The 20,298-nt window shown below is 46.1% G+C and overlaps 1 protein-coding gene across 2 annotated transcripts in view; it reads right to left on the reverse strand.

Annotated features, from left to right (window-relative positions):
* Nucleotides 1-20,298, reverse strand: part of ITGA9 (integrin subunit alpha 9) — a 326,629-nt gene that overhangs the window by 129,639 nt on the left and 176,692 nt on the right. For both annotated transcript variants that reach the window (XM_059162100.1, XM_059162101.1), the window contains exon 17: nucleotides 16,052-16,128. In XM_059162100.1, coding sequence (XP_059018083.1) covers nucleotides 16,052-16,128 — 77 coding nt within the window. The remainder of the gene's footprint in view (nucleotides 1-16,051; nucleotides 16,129-20,298) is intronic.

Consider the following 20,298-nt stretch of genomic DNA (forward strand, 5'->3'; position numbering starts at 1 on the left):
ATTCTTCCCTAGGACAAATGTCAAAATTGGGGGCAGCATTCCTTGAGTAACGATCCAGGATCCAACAAATCACAGATAGCCTCAACAATGTGTCATAAAAGCAAGGATATAAATTACAGCCATTGCAATTTAAAATCACAGACAACGCTTCCTACTCTTACAAATGGGCAGACATCATAAAATCAGAAATGGAACTGGACAGCTGGATGGGGGCTCACTGGAGTCATCATTTTGCAGTTAAAGGCCAGAGAGGGAATCGCGTCCCTGCGGCAAAGCCGGGCAGCCCTCCCAACTTCCCTGGGAGGTCTGGTGTTCTTCCCTCTGTTCCCAGTGTTCTTAAAATACAGAAACATGCAATTAAATAGCCTAAAATTTGCATAAAGCTTACTTGGCTATCATAAGATGAGAAAAGAAATTGTGTCTGCCTTTCTAGCATTTGGACTGCTTAGAATATTAGGAGGTGTCTCCTCTTTACAAAAGCTATCTGAAGTGCTTATTTTCCTCTTGACAATTTTCCTTAAAATTGGTGGAGGTATTCAGGGTGATTTTGGATGCCTTCAGCAGCTCAGCTGGGCAACCACCTTCTTGGCACTTTGTTGACAATTATGAGAGTATTTCAACTATTAGTGCTTAAAATCACAAACATGATAAAACTAAAAAACCACAGTTGCTCATCTGATATCTTCCTAGAAGGGATATGCACAAAAGTACCAAATAAATTGATTAGATGTGAAGGACATATACCACAAAGCTGATAACATGAGTCATGCCAACCCTCACCCCCCGCCCCCCGCCCAAAACAAAACAGGTACAGACTAAGGTACAAAATGAATTCAGAGGAAAGAAACCACTGTAGACTGAAGTTATCTTAAGAGTTAGGAATTGAGCCCCACCTTAAAGAATGAGGAGCACAGGGATAGAAACAGGAAGTAGATTTCAGGCATAGAAGAAAGTAAACAACAGGTAAAAGGATGAAGGGGACTCCAATAATATGGAAAGGAGCAGGAAAAGCACATCCCTTAGCAGTAAGATGAGTGAGAAGCAAGATGACGACATAGGCTGCATCCAGATTCCCATGAATCTCAAATGTCCCAGTTCTGGGTTGATCTTCTAGACCAGTGAGCTTAACCGTGTTATCTTGAGTTGTCAATGCCAGGCAGTATTGCAACCAATTAGTTAGTAACTAATAAAGTACCAAAGTGAAAGAATTTGCAGCAGGCTAGAGGTGGTTCTTCCCAGTCCCCTGGGGTCTTATCATTGCAGCCTGCAATTCCATCTGCCAGTGTCCCCATCTGTTGCTGAAGGACTTTTCTCTGCAGGCCGGCAGAGTGCCAAACAATGAATTCCCTGATGGCCCTGGAGCAGTCCTCAACCAATAACCAGTGGTGACTGGGGTATAATTACCTCGGTTCCCTCACCTACTGGGTGCAACAATTCTGAAGTTCATGCTCTAGGCCAGTGTTGTCTAACACGGCAGGCACTAGTCACAGGTGGCTTCAGAGCACTGGAAATGTGGCAGCTCTGAATTAGGTATAAAATACATATCTGGTTTCTAAGACTTAGCACAATAAAATAAGAAAAAGATGTAAAAACCTCAATCGTCATTTTCATATTAATTACATGTTTAAATGAATTATTAGATAGGTTAAATAACATCTGTTTCACATTAATTCTTCAGTGTAGCTACTGGAAATTTTTTAACTGAATACGGGGCTTTCATTATGCCTCCACTGGCCAGGACTGTCCTAGACGTTCAGTAAATTCTATGTATTTTACTTTTAACAGTATGGTGGATTTATGCTTCATCTTCAGTGGTACATATTTATTCATGTTACTTGCAAAGAAGAGATCTAAGGAAAATAAAGTACATTTGGGTAAAAACAAAATTATTTAAAAAGTAAAACTGAAAATACTTAGCTCTTGCTTGTACTTGCTTGTAAACACACTTGCTTATAAAACGTTGCAATAAACGTCATGAAATGTCAGAAAAAGAAATTCCCTATGTGTGTTCTTTCTCCGCACAGAGTGACTCTGAGTTTCACCCAAATCGGATGCCCAAAGTTATCCACAGCGCAGATAAGCCTCACGGGTTTCACCTGACATGGTGGGAGACGAGGAAGTCAGCCATGTGGACCTCACCAGTAAGGAAGGTCTCAGCCTGGCTCTGTCAGAGGCGGAACCCGAGGCAAGTCTGAGAGCAACCAAGTCATTTATTTGGGAGGTGGTCAAGAAAACACCAGTAGGTGAGTGGTGGAATGAGACATGGAGAGAGAAGCAACCAAAACAAGGATGTGACATCAAGTTCGTCACCTCTGTGGGCACCTGTAGCTTCATCCTACTGGGGTTACTGAAAACTTACAGAATGTTCACCTCAGAGTTCTCCCATCTGCAAGGTGAGGGAAGTACTGACATGTGAGTCCCGTAGGCCACGGTCAAGGGCTGCTGCTGGGAGGGAGGGTCTCTCCCCAGCGCCTCTACCGGCTACATGGTGGGCAGAGCAGGCTGAGACACAAAAGCAGGAGCTGTGACACAGGGCCTGCTGGAGGGGGGGTCTTACTCTGGAGTTTTATAGTTGGAAGCATAACCCAGGGAAGGAGGCCTATCTTGGCAGAGCAGCTCAGTCAATCCTCTTGACCGTGAACAGTAGGCCCTGGAGAAGCCCCACCTCACCCCTGTGATCCCTGCCCTGCTCACGTCCACTCATCTCAGGTGCCACAGGCTCCACATCTACTGACAGTTCCTGCCAAACATGGTATGGGTGGACAAACAACCCCTTTCCCGGGGGCGACTGCCAGGAGGTTACACCAGGGGCGCTGTTCTGGTTGCCCATGACCAGCAACTGCTCTTCACCGTAGCTACACCAGTCACTGTAGGGGTGGTTAGCTGTCTTGAATATTGCCCCTGTCCTAAACCAGCACCCATTAGAGTTAAACAGGACACTTGCGAAATCTGAGGGGTATGTATTTCTGAGCTACCCTAGTGCAATCCACTCTGGAGAGAATGATCAGGGACCAATTCGAGAAGGCTGTGATGACAAGAAACACAAATTTCCAAGGCCTCCTCTGTAGGGCATGTGCTCTGTGAGGGACTTCTCTCAGCTTCCCAGCCTGGGGAGCCAGCTGTGGATACTTCTGGGGCTCCAAAGGGCTCACACCATTTTTCCCCAAAATGTCCTATGGTGTTAGCATCTCAGCCTCTCCTCACCTCTAGGGGCTGAGAGCTCTTCCAGTCCAGTCTACTCCTGCTTCCGAGGGTTATGCCAAAGCCCCCTGGATTCATTACAGAACAGCCAGACTGGAGGTGTCTCCTCGGTGACCCAGGCAACACCTCTCTATAGTATAGAAAATGAGGGATCTAGACCAAACAATATGGAAACCCATTCTCAGAACCCCAACATTTCTCTGTCTCCAAAGAATAAAGCTGCCAACTTCAGCCATTATAGGTAAGATGCCAGGATGAATGTCCTCACCAAATTCTGTATACACTCAGTGTGGGGCACCATGTTTTCAGACTCTTGGTCTCTTTCTCTCAGCTTGTAATAAGCCAGAGAAGCTCTCCTTTTCCCAAGGTGGTCATTCTCACATGACAGAACTCTGGACAAAGAAACCAGGAAGGACAGCAAGGGATTACGAAGGAATAAGTTCTCACAGAATGTTCTATTGCCATCTCTGAAATTTCTTTCCTACAGGGATGGGAAATGGTTTTGATTTGCTGGCTAGTTTTAGTCAGTGACAGCCTAACTCTCTGGCTGCCTGTAGATCTCATTGATAAGTTATTTAGAATTCAAATGCCAATTTTTCACTGCTGTGAAAAATCACAAAAGTTTCTGGATTTATGAGGTTCTAATGACTGTGGCAAATAGGAATTTATTCCCCTCTCCCCAAAAAAACCCCCAAAAACCCAAACCCAAAAAACTCCACCAGGAAATACCCAAAAAGTATATTGGGTCAAAAAGGTACAATCCTAAATATATTTAAGAAGCCAAATCTCAGTATGTTTTATATTTTAATAAACTCTAGGATGATAGGAGGTGTTATTTCTGACTGATGGTTAGTCTTACCCTGTGGTGATCATACAGCCAGCCCCTTGCAAACCCAGGCCTCGGACAACCACCTGTGGCTTAGAGCTCCAGCCCAGAACCACCTGCTCTAAGCCATTTGATCCTCCCTTCACCAACCAACCTGCTTGAGATCCTCTCATTTCACAGCCAACAACACATTTTACTTTCAGAGTCAGTGACACATCTGGGAGCCGCCTGCTTCAAAGTTCTCCATGCCCTACCTCCACCACCACTCAGCCTCTCCTCCAGCTGTCCTGCCTATGGTCTCCTGGATGGGCGCTGCCGTCATCTGTCTGGGCTTCAGCTGCCTCAGCTGATGTGCTCACATTGCTTGTCCCAGACCCCTCCCAGCATCTATCTCGACATGTGTCTACTTTCAAATACACTTAAGAAAACCTAAACAGCAACTGTCTACTTTAATTTCTTCTTTTGTTTTAAATCCATAACTTTAAGAGGTTTTAATATTCATATCATTTATATTCTCAAGTGCTGCATCAAACGAAAACACGATCATCAAACAGAACATACTATATGTATGCAGGTTTTAAACGTCTCCAAAACTGGGTTATCATGCCATAGAGTTTGAGACACACTTCACATCTCACCAAGTTTTATAAACCCCTTCTAATCACGCAAAAGAGATCCATATGGTTATTAACTACAGATAGAAATCATGAGACACCTCTGTAAGGCACGTCAATGAAAGTTTACGGTGGGTCACCAGAATGATTCCTGGGACTGAGTTTTTGGTTTGAAAGCCACTTACATGAAGCCAGAACTACCTCTATCTCCTGCAAATGTACCCACCTGGGCCAGTTTTATGCTCATAAAGTGAGAGAAAAGCATTTACTGAGGTGATCTGAGTCAAAATAGTGGTTTCCCTAGCAACAGTCAGATAATTAACATAAATATATGGGATTTGAAAAAAATAACAAGCCTATATCCTGACTTTGCAAGCATCAATTTGGTCCTAGATCTGGCTCATTCAGTAACTCATGGAGTGCTAGAAACAGTGTTTGCTTCAATGGGCATCCTTTTCCTAACAAGGCAAACATGAGAAGCTAGAGGGTCGGCCTCCCCCTGCCCCATCTGTTTAACTGTGAAAAGAACTGCTGGTTCTCAGCTAACAGGAATTCAAATCCTCAGCAGCCTTTACTTTAGTAGTTTCTGGAATCACTAAATCTTTGGACATCTGGAACAAATCAGGTCCACTCACTGTAAGAACTGGATTAAAGACAAAGAGTACTTGGGGTGGGGGGAGGGCACAAAAGAATTCCCCAAATCTGCACGCCATTCAGAGATGTGATGTCATAAGACCACGATGTGCGAGCCGACCCAGCCATGGTGTGGCGTCACCCTACATGGCACATCAGCTGCTCCTGAAACCCGGCCACCACACACCCAAAATGCAAGAAGCAGATCCTCATTTCACGGAAGCTGGCAGGCCAGATAACTCAAGAGAACCCAAATCGGCAGGGCCACTGTGGTCCCTTGACAAGGACGTCAGCTGTGGCCATAATTTTTCCGTGCTTTGAGCTCAAGGAGCAAATGGAGGACCTAAATGGTCACAGACAATTAAACATGTTGAAATGACAAGCCTCCCCCGTTTGGAAACCTTTTTCCTGTGTGGTGAGGAGCCCTAGGAGCAAGGAGAATATAGGTCTGCCTGCCTGGGTTCTCTGGGGTTCCTTGAAGGCAGAAACAAGAATACACATAGCAGACAGAGCATGTCGAACAACCGTGAATGGGCCCACTTGTCCACAAAGTGGGCACCACATTCACTCCCCAGCCCATTTTCTCTCCCTTGGGCCCGAGGCATTAATTTTCTTGAGCTCATCAAAGTTCTGATGGACAGTTACCTGTGTCTTTAATAAACCAAGAACAAGGGAGGAATGTATACTTTTTAATCAGTATATTTTAGACCCTAGGAGACAGAGAGTTAGGGAAACCCTCCCTTCAGTGGTTTCCAAGTTTGGTCTTACCTTAAAAAAGAAAAATATAACATGACAACAATTTTATAATGAGATCCCAGTTCTACATAATAAAAATGTTCTGTCTACTCCTGTTAACAAAGCAAAACATTGGCTTCTCCAGCATATATCTTTTCCCATAATCAGGAAAAATTTCTGAACAGGGGTTTTTAGCTTGTTTTTTTGTGTCACCAGATACTCTTGGTGGTCTCCTGAAATGAACGGTCCCCTTACCAGAATGATGTTTTAAAATGCATAAGATGAAAAATCAGATTCAAAGAAACCAATCATACGAAAACATGATAATTGCATTTTAAAACATATGGTTTAGTAATATGTGTTCTTTCTTTGGTAACATTAAGTAATAAGATTTGGCAGTGGGTCTAGTAACTACCCTAACTTTGAAATAGGGATGATAGTAATTGATATTTTGAAACAACTGCAACTTTGTAACTTGATAGGAAAGCATCAGTGATTTCTATGTGGACAGTCAGAGTCCCCCTAATATTTCCTAAGCTTTGTTGTCTACATTGATAGTTGAATAAAATATGGCATTCCAGTTTGAAGTTAGTGAACATAGAGATTTTTTTCCTACTCAGGTTCACAAACTCTATGTACCCTATACACAGATCACTAAGAGGATACTGACCAGGGTTAGAGCCTCTGTCCTATAGGAAGGGGAGGGAGTGGGGCTGCTTTAATGACGGGAAGGAGAGGCCATGCTGGGGGAGAGAGGAACGACAAGAAAGCCATTTCTGAAAGGTGTATAATAAGATATTTACAAATGCTGTGGATTTCCTTCACCTCAATTCCACTGTCCCTGGACTAACAATGAGCCATCTTTACAACTGATGAACCTGGGAAGGTGGGCCAGGGAGGTACATAGGTATAAAGAGAATCTTCTCTTTCTTGGCTTAAAAGGCTAAATTTTTTTGTGTTCTTCCACATGAGGAGAAAGAAACAAAAGGAATGCTTTAAAAATTAGCTTTTCATTTTTGTTCTTGAAGAAACACAACTGTCGACCGAAACGATGGCATTCACCTCTTGTTCAAATTCCATTATCACAGAAAATATTCTTTAAAAAGAGCCCAGCAGTCCAGTCAGGACCTGTGCAGTGAAAGCCATCCCTCACCAAGGTATCCCCCTCTCCTTTTATCCCTTGTGTCTGCAGAGCCCTCTTTAAAAACAAAGTCCTGGGGAAGAAGCAATCAGAAGTAATCCTAAAAACACAAAATCCTGGGGAGGCTGGGTGGCTTAGTCGGTTGTTTCCAACTCTTAGTTTGGGCTCAGGTCAGAATCTCAGTGTCATGAGATTGAGCCCTGCACCGGGCTCCACACTCTGCACAGAGCCTGCTTGAGATTCTCTTTCTCCCTCTGTCCCTTCCCCTGCTCACGCACTTAGAAAAATGAATGAATGAATGAGTGAGTGAGTGAGTGAGTGAGTGAATAACACAATATCCCTCTCACCACCTGAAGGGACCTCCTACACATCACCCCATAGGCCTGGTTTTTAAAAACCCCCCAAACCCTTCCAATTCCAAGAGGGCAGGTGAACAGTCTATTGGCAACTCTTTTCCTGATATCTGCTAAACACATTGGATTTCATCTCCTCTAAAAACTCCCATTCCTAAAAAAGAATCAGACTGCCTAGCTAGGCAATCTAAGAACGAACAAACAGGATGTCAGGTCAGTTTCCCTGGAAGCAGTCTCCGACAGGGATTCAGGTGCTTTTTCAAGAGATGCCATGGGGAGCAAGGGGCATGGAAGGAGGCTGGGGCAGGGAAGATGCTGAGCAAGACTGTGGTCTTGGGGAGAGTTCCTAATTCACAGGGGGCTCTGGAGCACAAACTGTAGCATGGAATTACCTACACTTGAGACAGGAGCTGGCCTTTTCATCCCCCAAATGGGTCAGTCATTGGCTGAGAGCTGCACTGGGGTGGGTGACACCTCCCAGGCAAGGTGACTTCAGTAAGCGAGGGCCATTCTCCAGACCAGAGGAGGGGAAGCTGTGAGCCCTTAGCAGCTGACACTTATGGCAGCTGGGACTGGGCACGTGCACAGTACAAAGGGTCTGGGTGTGGCACCAATAGCATCCACCCAGCCTCATCATATTTGGGTCAAAATCACCTGGCATGGGGTCAGAAAAGCAGAATCATAAAATCTAGAAGTTCTTTACATTGTATCTCCTTTCTCATGGCAATTTGCAAGGAACCGTGACTTATGGGTGGTCCATGTTAATACCCAAGTCCGTCACCTTTGGCTCTCAGGGAGGGGGCCGGTGACCACTAGGGACAAAGCCAAAGGCTCGTCCCTCCTTGGCCACAGTTGTCTTGGGTTTTGCCTCTGTGGAGAGCAGCAGGGCCAGAACAAACTTAGGAAGGATGCTCACGAGGAGGCGTGTGCAGGACAACAAGAAGGGTGTGTGACGGAAGATTTACTTTGGAAAACAAAACAACTACGTGTCCTTGGAATCTGGCTTTTCATACAGTAATAATAGTCTGCTCCACGATGGGGTAGGTTAGTAACGGTGGCAAGAGACCACTGACCCAGCCACAGAATCAACCGCAAACACCTTCGCAAAGAAACAGCATGTGTCTTCCTGTCCACTCTCGACTTGAGAGGTGAGGGGTCTAGTTACTACCTTCTCTCCATAGTTCCTTTTCTTAGCTTAAAAGTCCAAGGAGAGGGAAAGCAACAGCCATATCATTTTGATCCTGCTGGAAAGATGCTTACACATAAAACTTCCAATGGCCGGCTCTATTTGGAAGCCAAGGAAAATATTACCAAATAAAAAAAATTTTATTAGGTACACCCGTGAAGTAGACCCAGGCTCCCCAGGTTGCTCAGGAGGGAGGTGGGCTATGGGCAGGCACGTTCCCAGGGGCTTCCGCGGTTGCCATGGTTACTCTGAAGCCCTGCCTTCCATGTACTTTATGGATTCCCCATCCTCTCATTATCCAGATGGAAAATCCCCATGTCTGCTCAGCATGCAGAAGGCCATCCCTGAAATCCAGTATTTGTTGGGATAGATTTCTGCTCCTCGTGTGTGTGTGTGTGTGTGAGTGTGTGTGTGTGTGTGTGTTTGTCGGGCGTGGGGGAGTGGGAGGGATGCCTGAAAACGAAGTGACCTCCCCTCCATGTTTTCAATCTGCCCAACAAGGGAACATGGTCAGTTTCTTAAGTGGTGGCCAACTGTCCCCAACCTTGCACTGAGACTGGTAGGCCGTTTAGGAAACTACAATTCAGATCCACCCTGAGATAGGAAATTTCTCAAGTCATTTCCACTTGGCTAGCAGCGTACTGGCCGTCAGAGACTGCCCACGTTCCCCAAGTTGCCATGGCCATTTGAAGACACAAAAGATGGGTCTAATGGCTAGGACACTGGACTTGAACTCAGAAATCCACTAGCACGTGTTTTTCCTGTCACTGCCATGTAACTTTCTGTTGCACCTCAGAAAAGTGACTCTAGTTCCTGCCTATCAGCTTCCCATTCTGCCCCTGAAATGCTGTGGCTGCCAGTACATACACACAAACCACCAACCATGAACTCCTGCAAGCTGGGCTTATTTTTACCCTGCCTAGGTTACTCTGTAGGACAACAGAGAGGGCATCTCAGAACCACAGAGTCACCCTCTGTGCTCATCCCTAGCCTGTCTAGAGCCAGGGTTCCAAAGAAACACAGCTGCTTGGCCTCACTCCACTCAGGTTCCTCCCAGGATGACGGAGGAGCCAGAGGTCTTATCGTCTCTGCCTGGGATGTGCTGTGGACACATCCTTTACCTGACTTTGCTGCTGTCCTCCGGAAAATGGGAACAAGGCTCCCAACCCTGTGCTTGGCTTGTGGGTTTGCTCTAAAACCCAAATGCTCTTCAGCATGTGGGCATTATGTGGTCATGTTTGCTAGAGAAGGACAAAGCAGTAAGATACAAACAAATGTGATAGGTAATAAAGTTACCATAGTAATGGAGAGTGTTGGGTATTTGGCAAAACACTGGAAAGCAAGCCTTCTCAGGAAGTTTTAAAGGGAAGAAGCCTTGGGGCCAAAAGGTGCTATAACACTCCTGTTAGAAACTCCAGAATATGTTCATCAACTGAGATTCTTTGAGAAAGTGGGTGTAGCAGACATAACCCATGCCCCTGCCACTCCCCTCGGACTGTTTCAGTCTTGCTGACTTCTAGCTGCCAGTGTTTGCATTTTTGTATCCAAGGGTCTTTTTCTAGAACCAGACAAGGCTGCTGTCACAGGCTGGTGGTGCCAGGGAATTAACTTTCTCTACCCTCCCAACCCCAGAGTAGCCCACAACCAATGACTGAGAGTCAAATACCCCAGCCCCTTGGCCCCTCTGATGCAGTAACGGTAAGGTGAGTGTTTTCCACGGTTCCCGAGCATCTCCTTGCAGGATGAAGCAGCAGCCGTCCACTGTGATAGCTGGGTATGATGAACGGACTGATGGTTTCTCTCCACTCACATCCCCTGTCATGTGACATTGCAGCTTCTCCCACCAGGAAGCAGAGTTTATGTCCCCACCCCTTGAATCCTGTTGACCCTGTGACTTCATTTTGGCCAACAGAGTGTGACAATGAAACTAGACCTCATGAGTCCTTGTGCCTTGCTGTCCTAGATTTTAGATACCTGCCCCACCATAAGAATAAGACTGAGCTTGCTGGCTTGGGGACAAGGGACCACGTGGAGGCCAGTGAGAAACCCTGGCCAACAATAAGCCAGTCATCACAAACAGAGGCAACCAGCCAACCTGAACTTGGCTGCAGATCTGTGAGGGAGCCCAGGAGACCAGAAGACCCAAACAGTTGAGCCCAGCCTAAACAGATGATCCACAGAATCAAGAGATAAATAAACAGTGGTTTCTCCAAGGCATGAAGTTTTGGGGTGACTTGTTACACAGCAATAAGTAACTGATATGCTAGTGTTGCATCGTGGTGCAGTAAACTGTCCTTATTTGTTTCCACTAAGCCTCGTATAGCCGTAGCCAGGGCTCTGTTAGTATCTGTCAAATAAATGAATATACTAGCATCGTGTCACTTCCTGCCGGTGCGTAGAAGCTAGGCACTCTGGAAGGATACTGCCTCCTTCAAGACCCTCCCTCCCCCGCTAGTGTGTGAATGTCTTTCTGCTTGCCTGAGTCGGCTAACTACCTTCCCCAGGGCCCAAATCCTACCCTCTGCCTAGGTAACTCCCACAGAAAGACTACCCACATGTCCACTCAGCCTTGAAGTGTTCCTGAAATGTGGGAGACACACCTGCTGCTTCCCATTAGGAAACCCACATCAGAGCAAAAGCAAAGACTTATTCCAAGAGAGACGAGTGAGGATGAGCAATCCTTCCACTCATTCAAAAACTCCTATTCATGGGAGCATTTCATTTTTCTTTCAAGAATAAACCCTCAAAAAAACCATTCCTGTTTCCAGAGATTCCAGAAACAGCAACTGAAAAAGCCAGCTGCTCCCAGTCAATAAACTTCTTTTGCATTTTTCTTCCAGATCTGGGACAGACAGCAAAGGAGAAAAACAGTAAATCTGAAGGCTAACATTCTGGCCAGGGCATAAGTTTTCCAGGTTTCTGATCAGCTCCTGCTCACCTTCCTTCATAAAACAACAACAATGATGGCGGCTTTACAACTGAGGAAAGTGCTGATGTGACAGCCACATGTTTCAGGTCAAATCTGAGGCCCTCCATGGAGAGGAAAATACAGCCTATATGGATTAAAAACGTGTGACTCAATGCAGAGATCACCACCGACCCGGCAGGATAGGCAGCGACTATCTCCAGAGGGGAACGCTGTGGTGTAAAGCTTCACATGTCCGACAGCTCGTGAGGGAGCATGAGCAGGGACAGATGGAAGCCCTCTTGATAACGGATATTTTAACCCATCCACCTCCTTTCAGGATGGGACTTTTCACAGAGGACTTTCTCTCCAAGGTCTTCAGGCTTGATACTTCTGGTCCAGAGCCAGCGGGTATCAGACCCCAACAGCCACTGAGGCTAGTGCATAGGAGGAGAGCAACATGCAGAATTAGCCACTCCTGGCTTTAATGGCTTGAGCAAGGAACCTGGCTTCCCCAAGCATCTGTATCTTCCCCACTAAAAGGAGTGTAATAATATTTACTTCCTAGTGTCACTGAGAGGATTCAACAAAAGACTAATGCTAACTCTCATTTGCTGAGGGCCTATTATATGCCAAGCACTTTTGGAAGCACTTAAATGTTTTAATTCATGAAATATTTGGAATAACTTAATAAGGTGTTGCTATTATTTCTCTTGTTTTACTGATAAGGGAACAGGCACAGAGATGTTAAGCAACTTGCCCAAGGTTGCACAGCTGGTAAGGTATGGTGTTATCTAAGTATACTGATGACCCTCAAGGGCATGCAGGGCATGGTGGGCATTCCATAGACAGGGGTCTCTTCCTCTTTATCAAATGAGACTTTACTTCTACCACATGCTATGCAGTTGATGATTCTGGCCACTTTGCACTTTTGAGAAGAATAATTTGTTTCAGGTTCTAAATAGTTCTCTGGGTGCAGCAATCCTAGTCTCGAAGGCTGATTTTTTCATGGATGGAGCTACCTGTCTCACAGCCAAGGATTCTGGGACATACACTTGACCCCACATCTCCACTGTGATAATTGCATTGTTAAAGCTACCAACATAGGACCATTACATGTGGCCACTAGATGGTTCTTCTAACTTCGTAAATATTTACTGTGTCTTTTCACTTTCCCTAAGAGTTCTTTCATTATTCAGGTTGGCTGGCCAGAAGGCACTGAAATGTTCCACTCATCTCCTACGGGAGGCATAAAAATATATACGTATGTATTTTTAGATCAGCTGCCATAGTCTACATTTCTTTTTCTTTATCTTGATCACAGGTGCGGTAATCTTAGATACTCTGGGTATTCAGACAGACAAAACAAAACACAGTTGCGTCATTTTACAAATGGGAGTTTTCAGCTCTGTTCAATAGAAACAATCTGGACAGCCTCATCCAGAGGAGGTGGGGAGCTGTCCTCTCCCACCTACACAGTGCATGCCGGGAGATCATGGCACACACACCAGTCATGTCCGCAGCTTGATGCCCAGTGTTTCCCTGATTTGAACAGTTACGGGATGTGCATCCCACCCAGAGGCAATCACGGCTCCCACCTGGGGCAATCATGGTTCAACAGAGCTCAGTAATAAACCAGATCAGCTCAGTTCTGGTTCAACAACCAAGACTTTGTCAACCAAATTCAGACCCTGGTTTCCATCAGCAGCTTAATGCCTGTGACTTCCCTCACTTTGTACCTGGCTCTACGTGAAGGTCTAAGGAAAACCATCATTTGGTATTGTATCTCTCCCCACCCAATTACCAATTAATGTTTCTTTGATGACTCCTCTGGGGACAGTCAGGGGCCCAAGATACAATGAGGGTTTAATGCGGGATCTAGACAAAAGGCTATTTTGAGAGACCAGGGGAGCCTCCTGGGAAATAAGTCATCCTAAGGACAGTACCATAGCTTTCATCCAAGGGCACCACTTCTGAGATTCAGAAAATCTCCTTACCCAGTCTCTAGGTCCCATGTCTAAGTCAAGGATGATGGAATTAGCAGAAAGGCTGAAACATCCCTGGAAACTATAAGATATCAGGAAAGAGCTGTCCTCTGCTTCACGTGGTAGTGCAGACTGTCTTTTAGGTCCCAGTTCACCCCTCCATGAACTTAGGTCCTCTTCTCTGTGACTTTGCAGTTCCTCTTGTTAAGGGGGAAGAGAATATTTTCCTGACTTGGAAGTCGGTCATATGACTTGCTGTGACCAACAGAGTAAGGCTCAAGTAACAGTGCACCAGGTCTGAGCTGGGACTCTAAGGGTTACTGCATGTTTCTGTTTGCCCTTTGTGCTGTTGCCAAGGCATGAGGATAAGCCCATGCTAGCCGAGTGGTTCCAGCAGGACAATGAAAGACACATGAAGCAGAGCTAAACTTGGCCACCCAAACCTAGCCTAGATCAACCTACTCTCTGCTGAACCCCAGATGCATGGACAAGTCAGCCAAGATCCAGCTGATCCCAGCCTGGACCCGCTAACCCTCAGTTAACTGGCAGCTCCATTAAAAGGGATGACTGCTGTTTTAAGCCATTGAGTTTTGAGGTGCTTTGTTACGCAGCCTTTCTCTGTGGCTAAAGCTCACTGGTACACTGGCCACTGTAACTGTTCTCAAATTATCAATTTCTGGGCCCACAGAGCAGACCTGGTTCTGATCAACACTCCTGAGGGGCAGTCGAGGTTGTTTTAACCACCAGTGGCTTACTGACCATGAGACTTGGGTTTTATGTCTTAATACAAGAAATGCAAAATGGCACAGAGAAGAACTTGACTATGTCCATCAATGGGCAGCTGGAACATCAGGACTTCACTAACCTAATACTTAACCTTGGAGCAAGTGAACATTTTCCCACCACATAAAGTTTTCTGATCCAAAACAAACTTCCAACATTTACTGTCTGCCTCACGACAACACAAATTCATGTGTTTTTGTTTTATGTTACTTTGTCCCTAAGACTTTTTGGAAGACCTATTTAAAACTGAAAGTAATGGCCTGATAATTTGTGAACTTTCTTTAGAACTGGTTTCTCCAATAACTGCAGGAACTTCTTTACCTTAAAAAAATTCTGATATCCACTTCTTTTATTTGAAGTCATTTTCTCAGCTTGGCAAAATGTGTGCCATTTTAATTTACCACATTTATCAGAAGTCAAAGTAATGCTAATTAACGTTTAAGTGGCTTGGAGAAGTATTTGTGTGTGGGGGTGTGTGTGTGTGTGTGTTATATCATCTTTTGTCCAATAAATGAAAACAAAAGTAAAAGAATCTTAGTATTACTTTTTGATAAATAATAGATAATTTATCAACCAAAGTGTGTTTCAGTGCAGTCACTGGTTCATAATGGGATATTTCTTACATCCACCCAAACTTAACTCTCATGGTTACAAATAAGGAACATAAAATGGCATTTGGAGAAGTATCAAAAGTGAGGACAGTTTTTGAGCAATGGTAATACATGTATGGACAGATGTTCCAGCCCCTAGGCTAAAACAAACGTTCCAAAGGAACTGTCTTTGAAAGGAAACCGTTCTCTGAAATGTGGCCAAATGATTCAGGACAAGCACCTTCATCCTACAAGGTGTCTAAAATAAAAGGCTGGCAGAGAGGAAACAGGAGGCCTCTGTGTGGTTTACCTTTGCCAGGAGGACTCTCATACTGGGGGAGGGAAGCCTGAAACAACAGAGCCGGTCTGTTCCTGGGGATCACATCGCCTTCCCCTCCCGGCACACCCTCCCGGGACACCCTCCCGCCACCAAAGAGCCTTCACCTGTTGTGAAAACAGATGCCATTGTTAAATGTAGGGGGAAACATGAAAAGAATCCTATTATAATATTAAGTCAAATCATAGGAACTGTCCCACTTAAACCCTGGCAATTTCTTATGGTTCAATCTCATACAATGAGTAACTATAAAATACTCCCTTCATCACACAAATACTCACAGGAATCAGAAATACAGGCTAATCTGTGAGATATGCAGAACCGTAAATGAAACAAAGAGCGAATCATCCCCACCAGAGGATAGCTATTGTTAAAATTATTGCAGGGGCATCTGGGAGGCTCAGTGGGTTGAGCCTCTGCCTTTGGCTCAGGTCATGATCTCAGGGTCCTGGGATGGAGCCCTGCACTGGGCTCCCTATTCAGCTCAGCCAGGAGTCTGCTGGACCCTCTCCCTCTCAGCTCCCATACAGTGCGCACACTCTATCTAGCTTGCTCCCTCTCAAATAAAATCTTTTTTTAAAAAATTATTGTATCATATACATTCTTGTTAAGCTATAAAATACTGTTGTAGAGTGTTGTATCCCACCAATTCTAGTTATCTCTTTGTGGGGTGGCGTGGTACTCTGCACATTCCGGCTTCGGGCCTGGGGTCCTGACAAAGGAGCCTCCCAGAGCGAGGTGGCAGGAGGAGAGCTGGGTTACCTGGAGAGCAGCAGCTGACCCTGGAGCTGCAGGTCCGCAGCACAGTCCTCTGAGCGGCAGTTCCTTTCAAAGACGGTCTGTAGGGGAGAGAAGACAGGAAGAACAGGATTTAACGGCAAAGGAGTAAATATCAGCCAACTATTTCTTTCTAAGTCAGCAGGAACTCCTGTGAAAGCTTTCCTCCTTGGAAGCCAGCCCCCCCACCAAAGTGAGGGCTCCTCCTCCTCCTCCTCTGGGGGAGCCCACAGCAGTGGGGGGCTGGGCTGCAGCATGCTTTCCTCCTGTGGCTCATGTCTCAGTCTGTTGAAGTGTTTCTTCTAGTAGGTTCCTCAAGAAGGAACTTCTTCCTTGAGAAGATCTTTAAACGCTGTCAGATGTGTGTGAATAATAATCCAGTTGTGTAAAGAATTCTTAGATTACAGTGTGGTTATTTCCTTCTGTTTGCTCTCTTGGGGAGGCAGAAAGTCTCTGATGAAGGTGGGTTCTGCCTGGGTGATGGGATATGATAATGTTTAGTTGCAAAGAGAACAGTCTAAAAGGCCTTGTGGCTATCAGGCTGAGGGCACCACACCAGGGATGAGCGACCCTTTCCCGCATCTTAGGGGTAGGGGGTGGGCAGCCTCCAGAACAGATCCGACCTCAATGGCCAAGGCCTCACCCAGCGCTGGGGCCCAGCTCTCAGTGCGCCAAGCCAGCCCGCTGGTCAGAGTGCTTGTGTAGTGCACTGAGGGCCTGTGTGGAGGCTGGCCAGGGAATCGGGGGCGGCACCTTGGGAGGAGTTAGTTTTCCCCTATACCCCACAGCAGGGTGGCCGGTCCCTCCCTTACACTCGTCTGGAGCTCTGGAGTGCTCTAACATGTCTCATCTAAGGACAGCAGACTCCCCACGTTCCCGACTGACAGACACTGCTCACTACTGGGAAGTGGCTTTGATCATTTTGGATTTGGGAGAGAAGAGCCTGTTGTCATTTTTCAGCTGTAAGTCATTCACTATTAAACTTCTCCTCTGTCACTGCTCATGCCTGTGGGTTTTTCCCCACCACAGAACACAGTTCCAAGGGATTTGTTCCTGTCCCGCAGGGTATGTCCAGGCAGTGCTCAGAGTGCCAACGTGGGCTCCAGTGAACTTGCTGGCCCATAGACAGTCTAGACCTACCAGACAGAACATTTCTGCCTATGGAAATTCATATTCCTCCGTCACATTTCCAAAAGAATGAAGCGCCCCAGCCAACATTCCCCTGCCTTCATTGTGACGGGTGGGGGGGGGGGGGGAGATCATGGAAGTCTTGGGCAAAAGAAGGAAATTCCCGAGTTCTTTTGGACACTACTAGGAGGAAGGAGAGAGCCAGATTTCCAGGAGAATTTGCTAGAAGACACTGGGTCTTTGTTTGTGATCTCAAGCAAGGAGAGAACAGTGGGAAGCTGATGTGGACGGCACGGATGTCTTCGGAGACAGAGGCAGGCTCTCTGAGAGTAGGGATGAGGGGAAAAGCACCGAAGGTGGCTTCACCTTTGAAATTGAAAGTGAAGGTCCCTCCTTGTCATGCCCTGACTGAGGCCTTGAACTTAACTTTGTCTTTTGTAATTTCACATTTTCCTTCAAGGGAACTTTCCTCCCAAATTATATAAGCTTCAAGTCCCACGATACCAAGCCCTGGCCCTGCTGACAGGCTCCTTTCGGTGTAAGGTTTTCCAGGGTCACAGGCGAGAGGGACAGTTGGGTTCCCCACCGCTGGGTGAGGGGGGGATGTGGGTAAGAAGTGATAAAGAGGATGTGACCTCAATCATCCTGCGGTATACAATCTGACAAGACCTTGTCCCCACCCTCCTCACCTCTGTCCCTCTGGCTCTCTTGTGCCAGCTACCCCCTCAGACTAGCCTTCCATCTTCCCATAGGAAAAGCAGGGCCTCCACTGAAGCCGGTCTCTAGCTCCTCCACCTCATTCACCCGGGGTGTGTCTTTGCATCCTTCCATGAGCAAACCAAAGCCACATCTCTGAGCCCCCCACGAGCTCAGGCTTCCATTGTTAAGTTCTTGTAGTTCCGGGCACTTTCTCCTGCTACCGCTCATCTCAGTCATAACTAACTGATTTTATAATTACATGTTTCCTGTTTGTGTCCCCTGCTAAAATTAGGCTCCATGAAGATGGGGGCCATATTGGTCCTGCTCACCTTTGTGCCGGTCCCCAGAGCCTGGCATGTTGAGGTTTTCTGGTCAACCCTAGAGGACCACGTGGTGCTCTGAGAGCTGGTGACCACTGAAATGGGGAGCCCCATGGTGGATGCTCCAATCTGGGCCAATGCTAATACACTGATCATCCTCGCCAAAGCTCCACACCCATCCCTCAGCGACATGCAAGCGTAGAGCCTCTGATAAGGAACCTGTGGCTTCTAGGCCTCTAAGAAATTCCTCTGCCCACCTTTGCCCCTCATCTCCCTGGTGTTCTAGGCAAACACAAGCTTGGCTGTCTGAATCGGACAAACTCCCCACCAGCCCGGAAACAGTCTATCCCACTTCCCTCCAGCAGCCACCTACTGGTTGGCAAAGCCCTGTCTGTTTCTTTACCTGGAAGATCTGAGAAGCCACCATCTCTTAATTCCTCTCTGGTAAAAAGAGATAAATGCTTTCTCTCAGGAGACAACCGTTTCCTGCCTCAGGCTTCAGAGACATGCAGACACCCAGCAGCCTTCTCATACTCACAGACTACATTTCCATGCTGGCTCCTGCCTCACTCTGGTCTTCACCCAGATTTCCATGGAGATTACTTTTCCTCCTCCCCAAATCCTTCCTCTGCTTCTTTTAGAACAGAGTCAGCAGACTTCTTCTGTAAAGGGTATCTAGTAAACCCATTTCACTCTAGGCTGTGCAGTCTCTGTTGTAACTAGTGCTGTGAGAGCAGCCATATGCACCATGTGAAGAAACAGGCATGGCTGTGTCTCAATAAAACTTTATTTATAAGAATAAGCAGCAGACCAGAGTTAGCCTGCAGTTTGTGGACTCCTGTTCTAAAATATTTATCTATTGATTTCCCCATTCTCTTCATCCAAGAAAAAAAAAAAAAAAAAAGGATACAATGAATCCAGCTCAAGTTACAGCTCTCTCTGAGCCAAAGTACAGAGGCTAGAGCTTTCTTCCCAACTCTGTGGCCACCAAGGCCAACACAGCCTTGGGGATGTGTGGCTTGTGGCTGGCAGCTCAGTGGCTGTCCTGGCCAAGGCTGACTGCAGAAAGGAAGCTGCCTGGGCATTCAAGCCATGGGGTGCCCACTTCCCTTACTCAAAGTCATGTTGGAAAAAAAATCTTCACTTCTGATCTAGTGGGAAGTAGGATTCTTCACCTATTCCAGCTGTCATGTTCATAGGAGGGTCAATTTCTTGGACTTGGTGATATTTGCAGTAATATATATATAAAATCATTAACACAGATTAGATACTGTTTACAGGGTTGCTATAGCAACCCCATCCATGCTGAGGCCTGAGAAAATAGGACAACTGGACTGTGTGGGAATATATGCTTTTCATATCCCATACCCAAGGGGGCCAAACAAGAAGGCTATTTTTAGCTAACATGAGTGAAGCATTTAATGATGGGCAATGTGACTTAGCAGGGGGTCTCTGCCTGGACAATGGGTGATACATTTCTGAACTGTTGCTCCTCTCCCAGTCCCATAGAAGCTCCCAGAGGCCTGGCCATACGTAAACCATGTCTGTAACCCCCAGCACGTAGTACAGGGTTAAAAAAAAATGTGTAAATGCCATGAGTTTCTCTTTCCAATTCTGTCTTAATGGGCTCCTTTTTCCAGAATCCAACACTGTGTTTAACACTGGGACTACTCAGGGTGGTCCCAGGATTTCTGGGTTCAGCCCTGTGCCCAAATGAAGAAAGGAAATATCTCCTTGCCTGGTATTTAAAATCAGGTCATACAGACAGAGTTGCTTTCTAAAAAATATCATGTCCACAGGAATAAATGAAAGACAAATACTTCATAAAATTAAAGTGGAGGAATTTCTTCCTTATCAGGGTCTGTACAAATTATCCTTTTAGATTTTGAAATCATGGGAGAACAACAGTCCCACTGGTCTTCCTCTAAAGCAAACACAGCACCAATTTTGCCTCATGTCTTTATGAAAAAACTGGAAGTGATTAAGTTCTGTCTGGGGGTATCCTTCGGTTTACTCCATGGCCCTGCAGTTCACAGCACACTCCCCTCTGCCTAAAGACAGCCTTTCCCATGGTCTGGCTCTACC

The sequence above is a fragment of the Mustela lutreola genome, chromosome 2, assembly GCF_030435805.1.
Source record: "Mustela lutreola isolate mMusLut2 chromosome 2, mMusLut2.pri, whole genome shotgun sequence".
In the NCBI taxonomy this organism is placed as follows: domain Eukaryota; kingdom Metazoa; phylum Chordata; class Mammalia; order Carnivora; family Mustelidae; genus Mustela; species Mustela lutreola.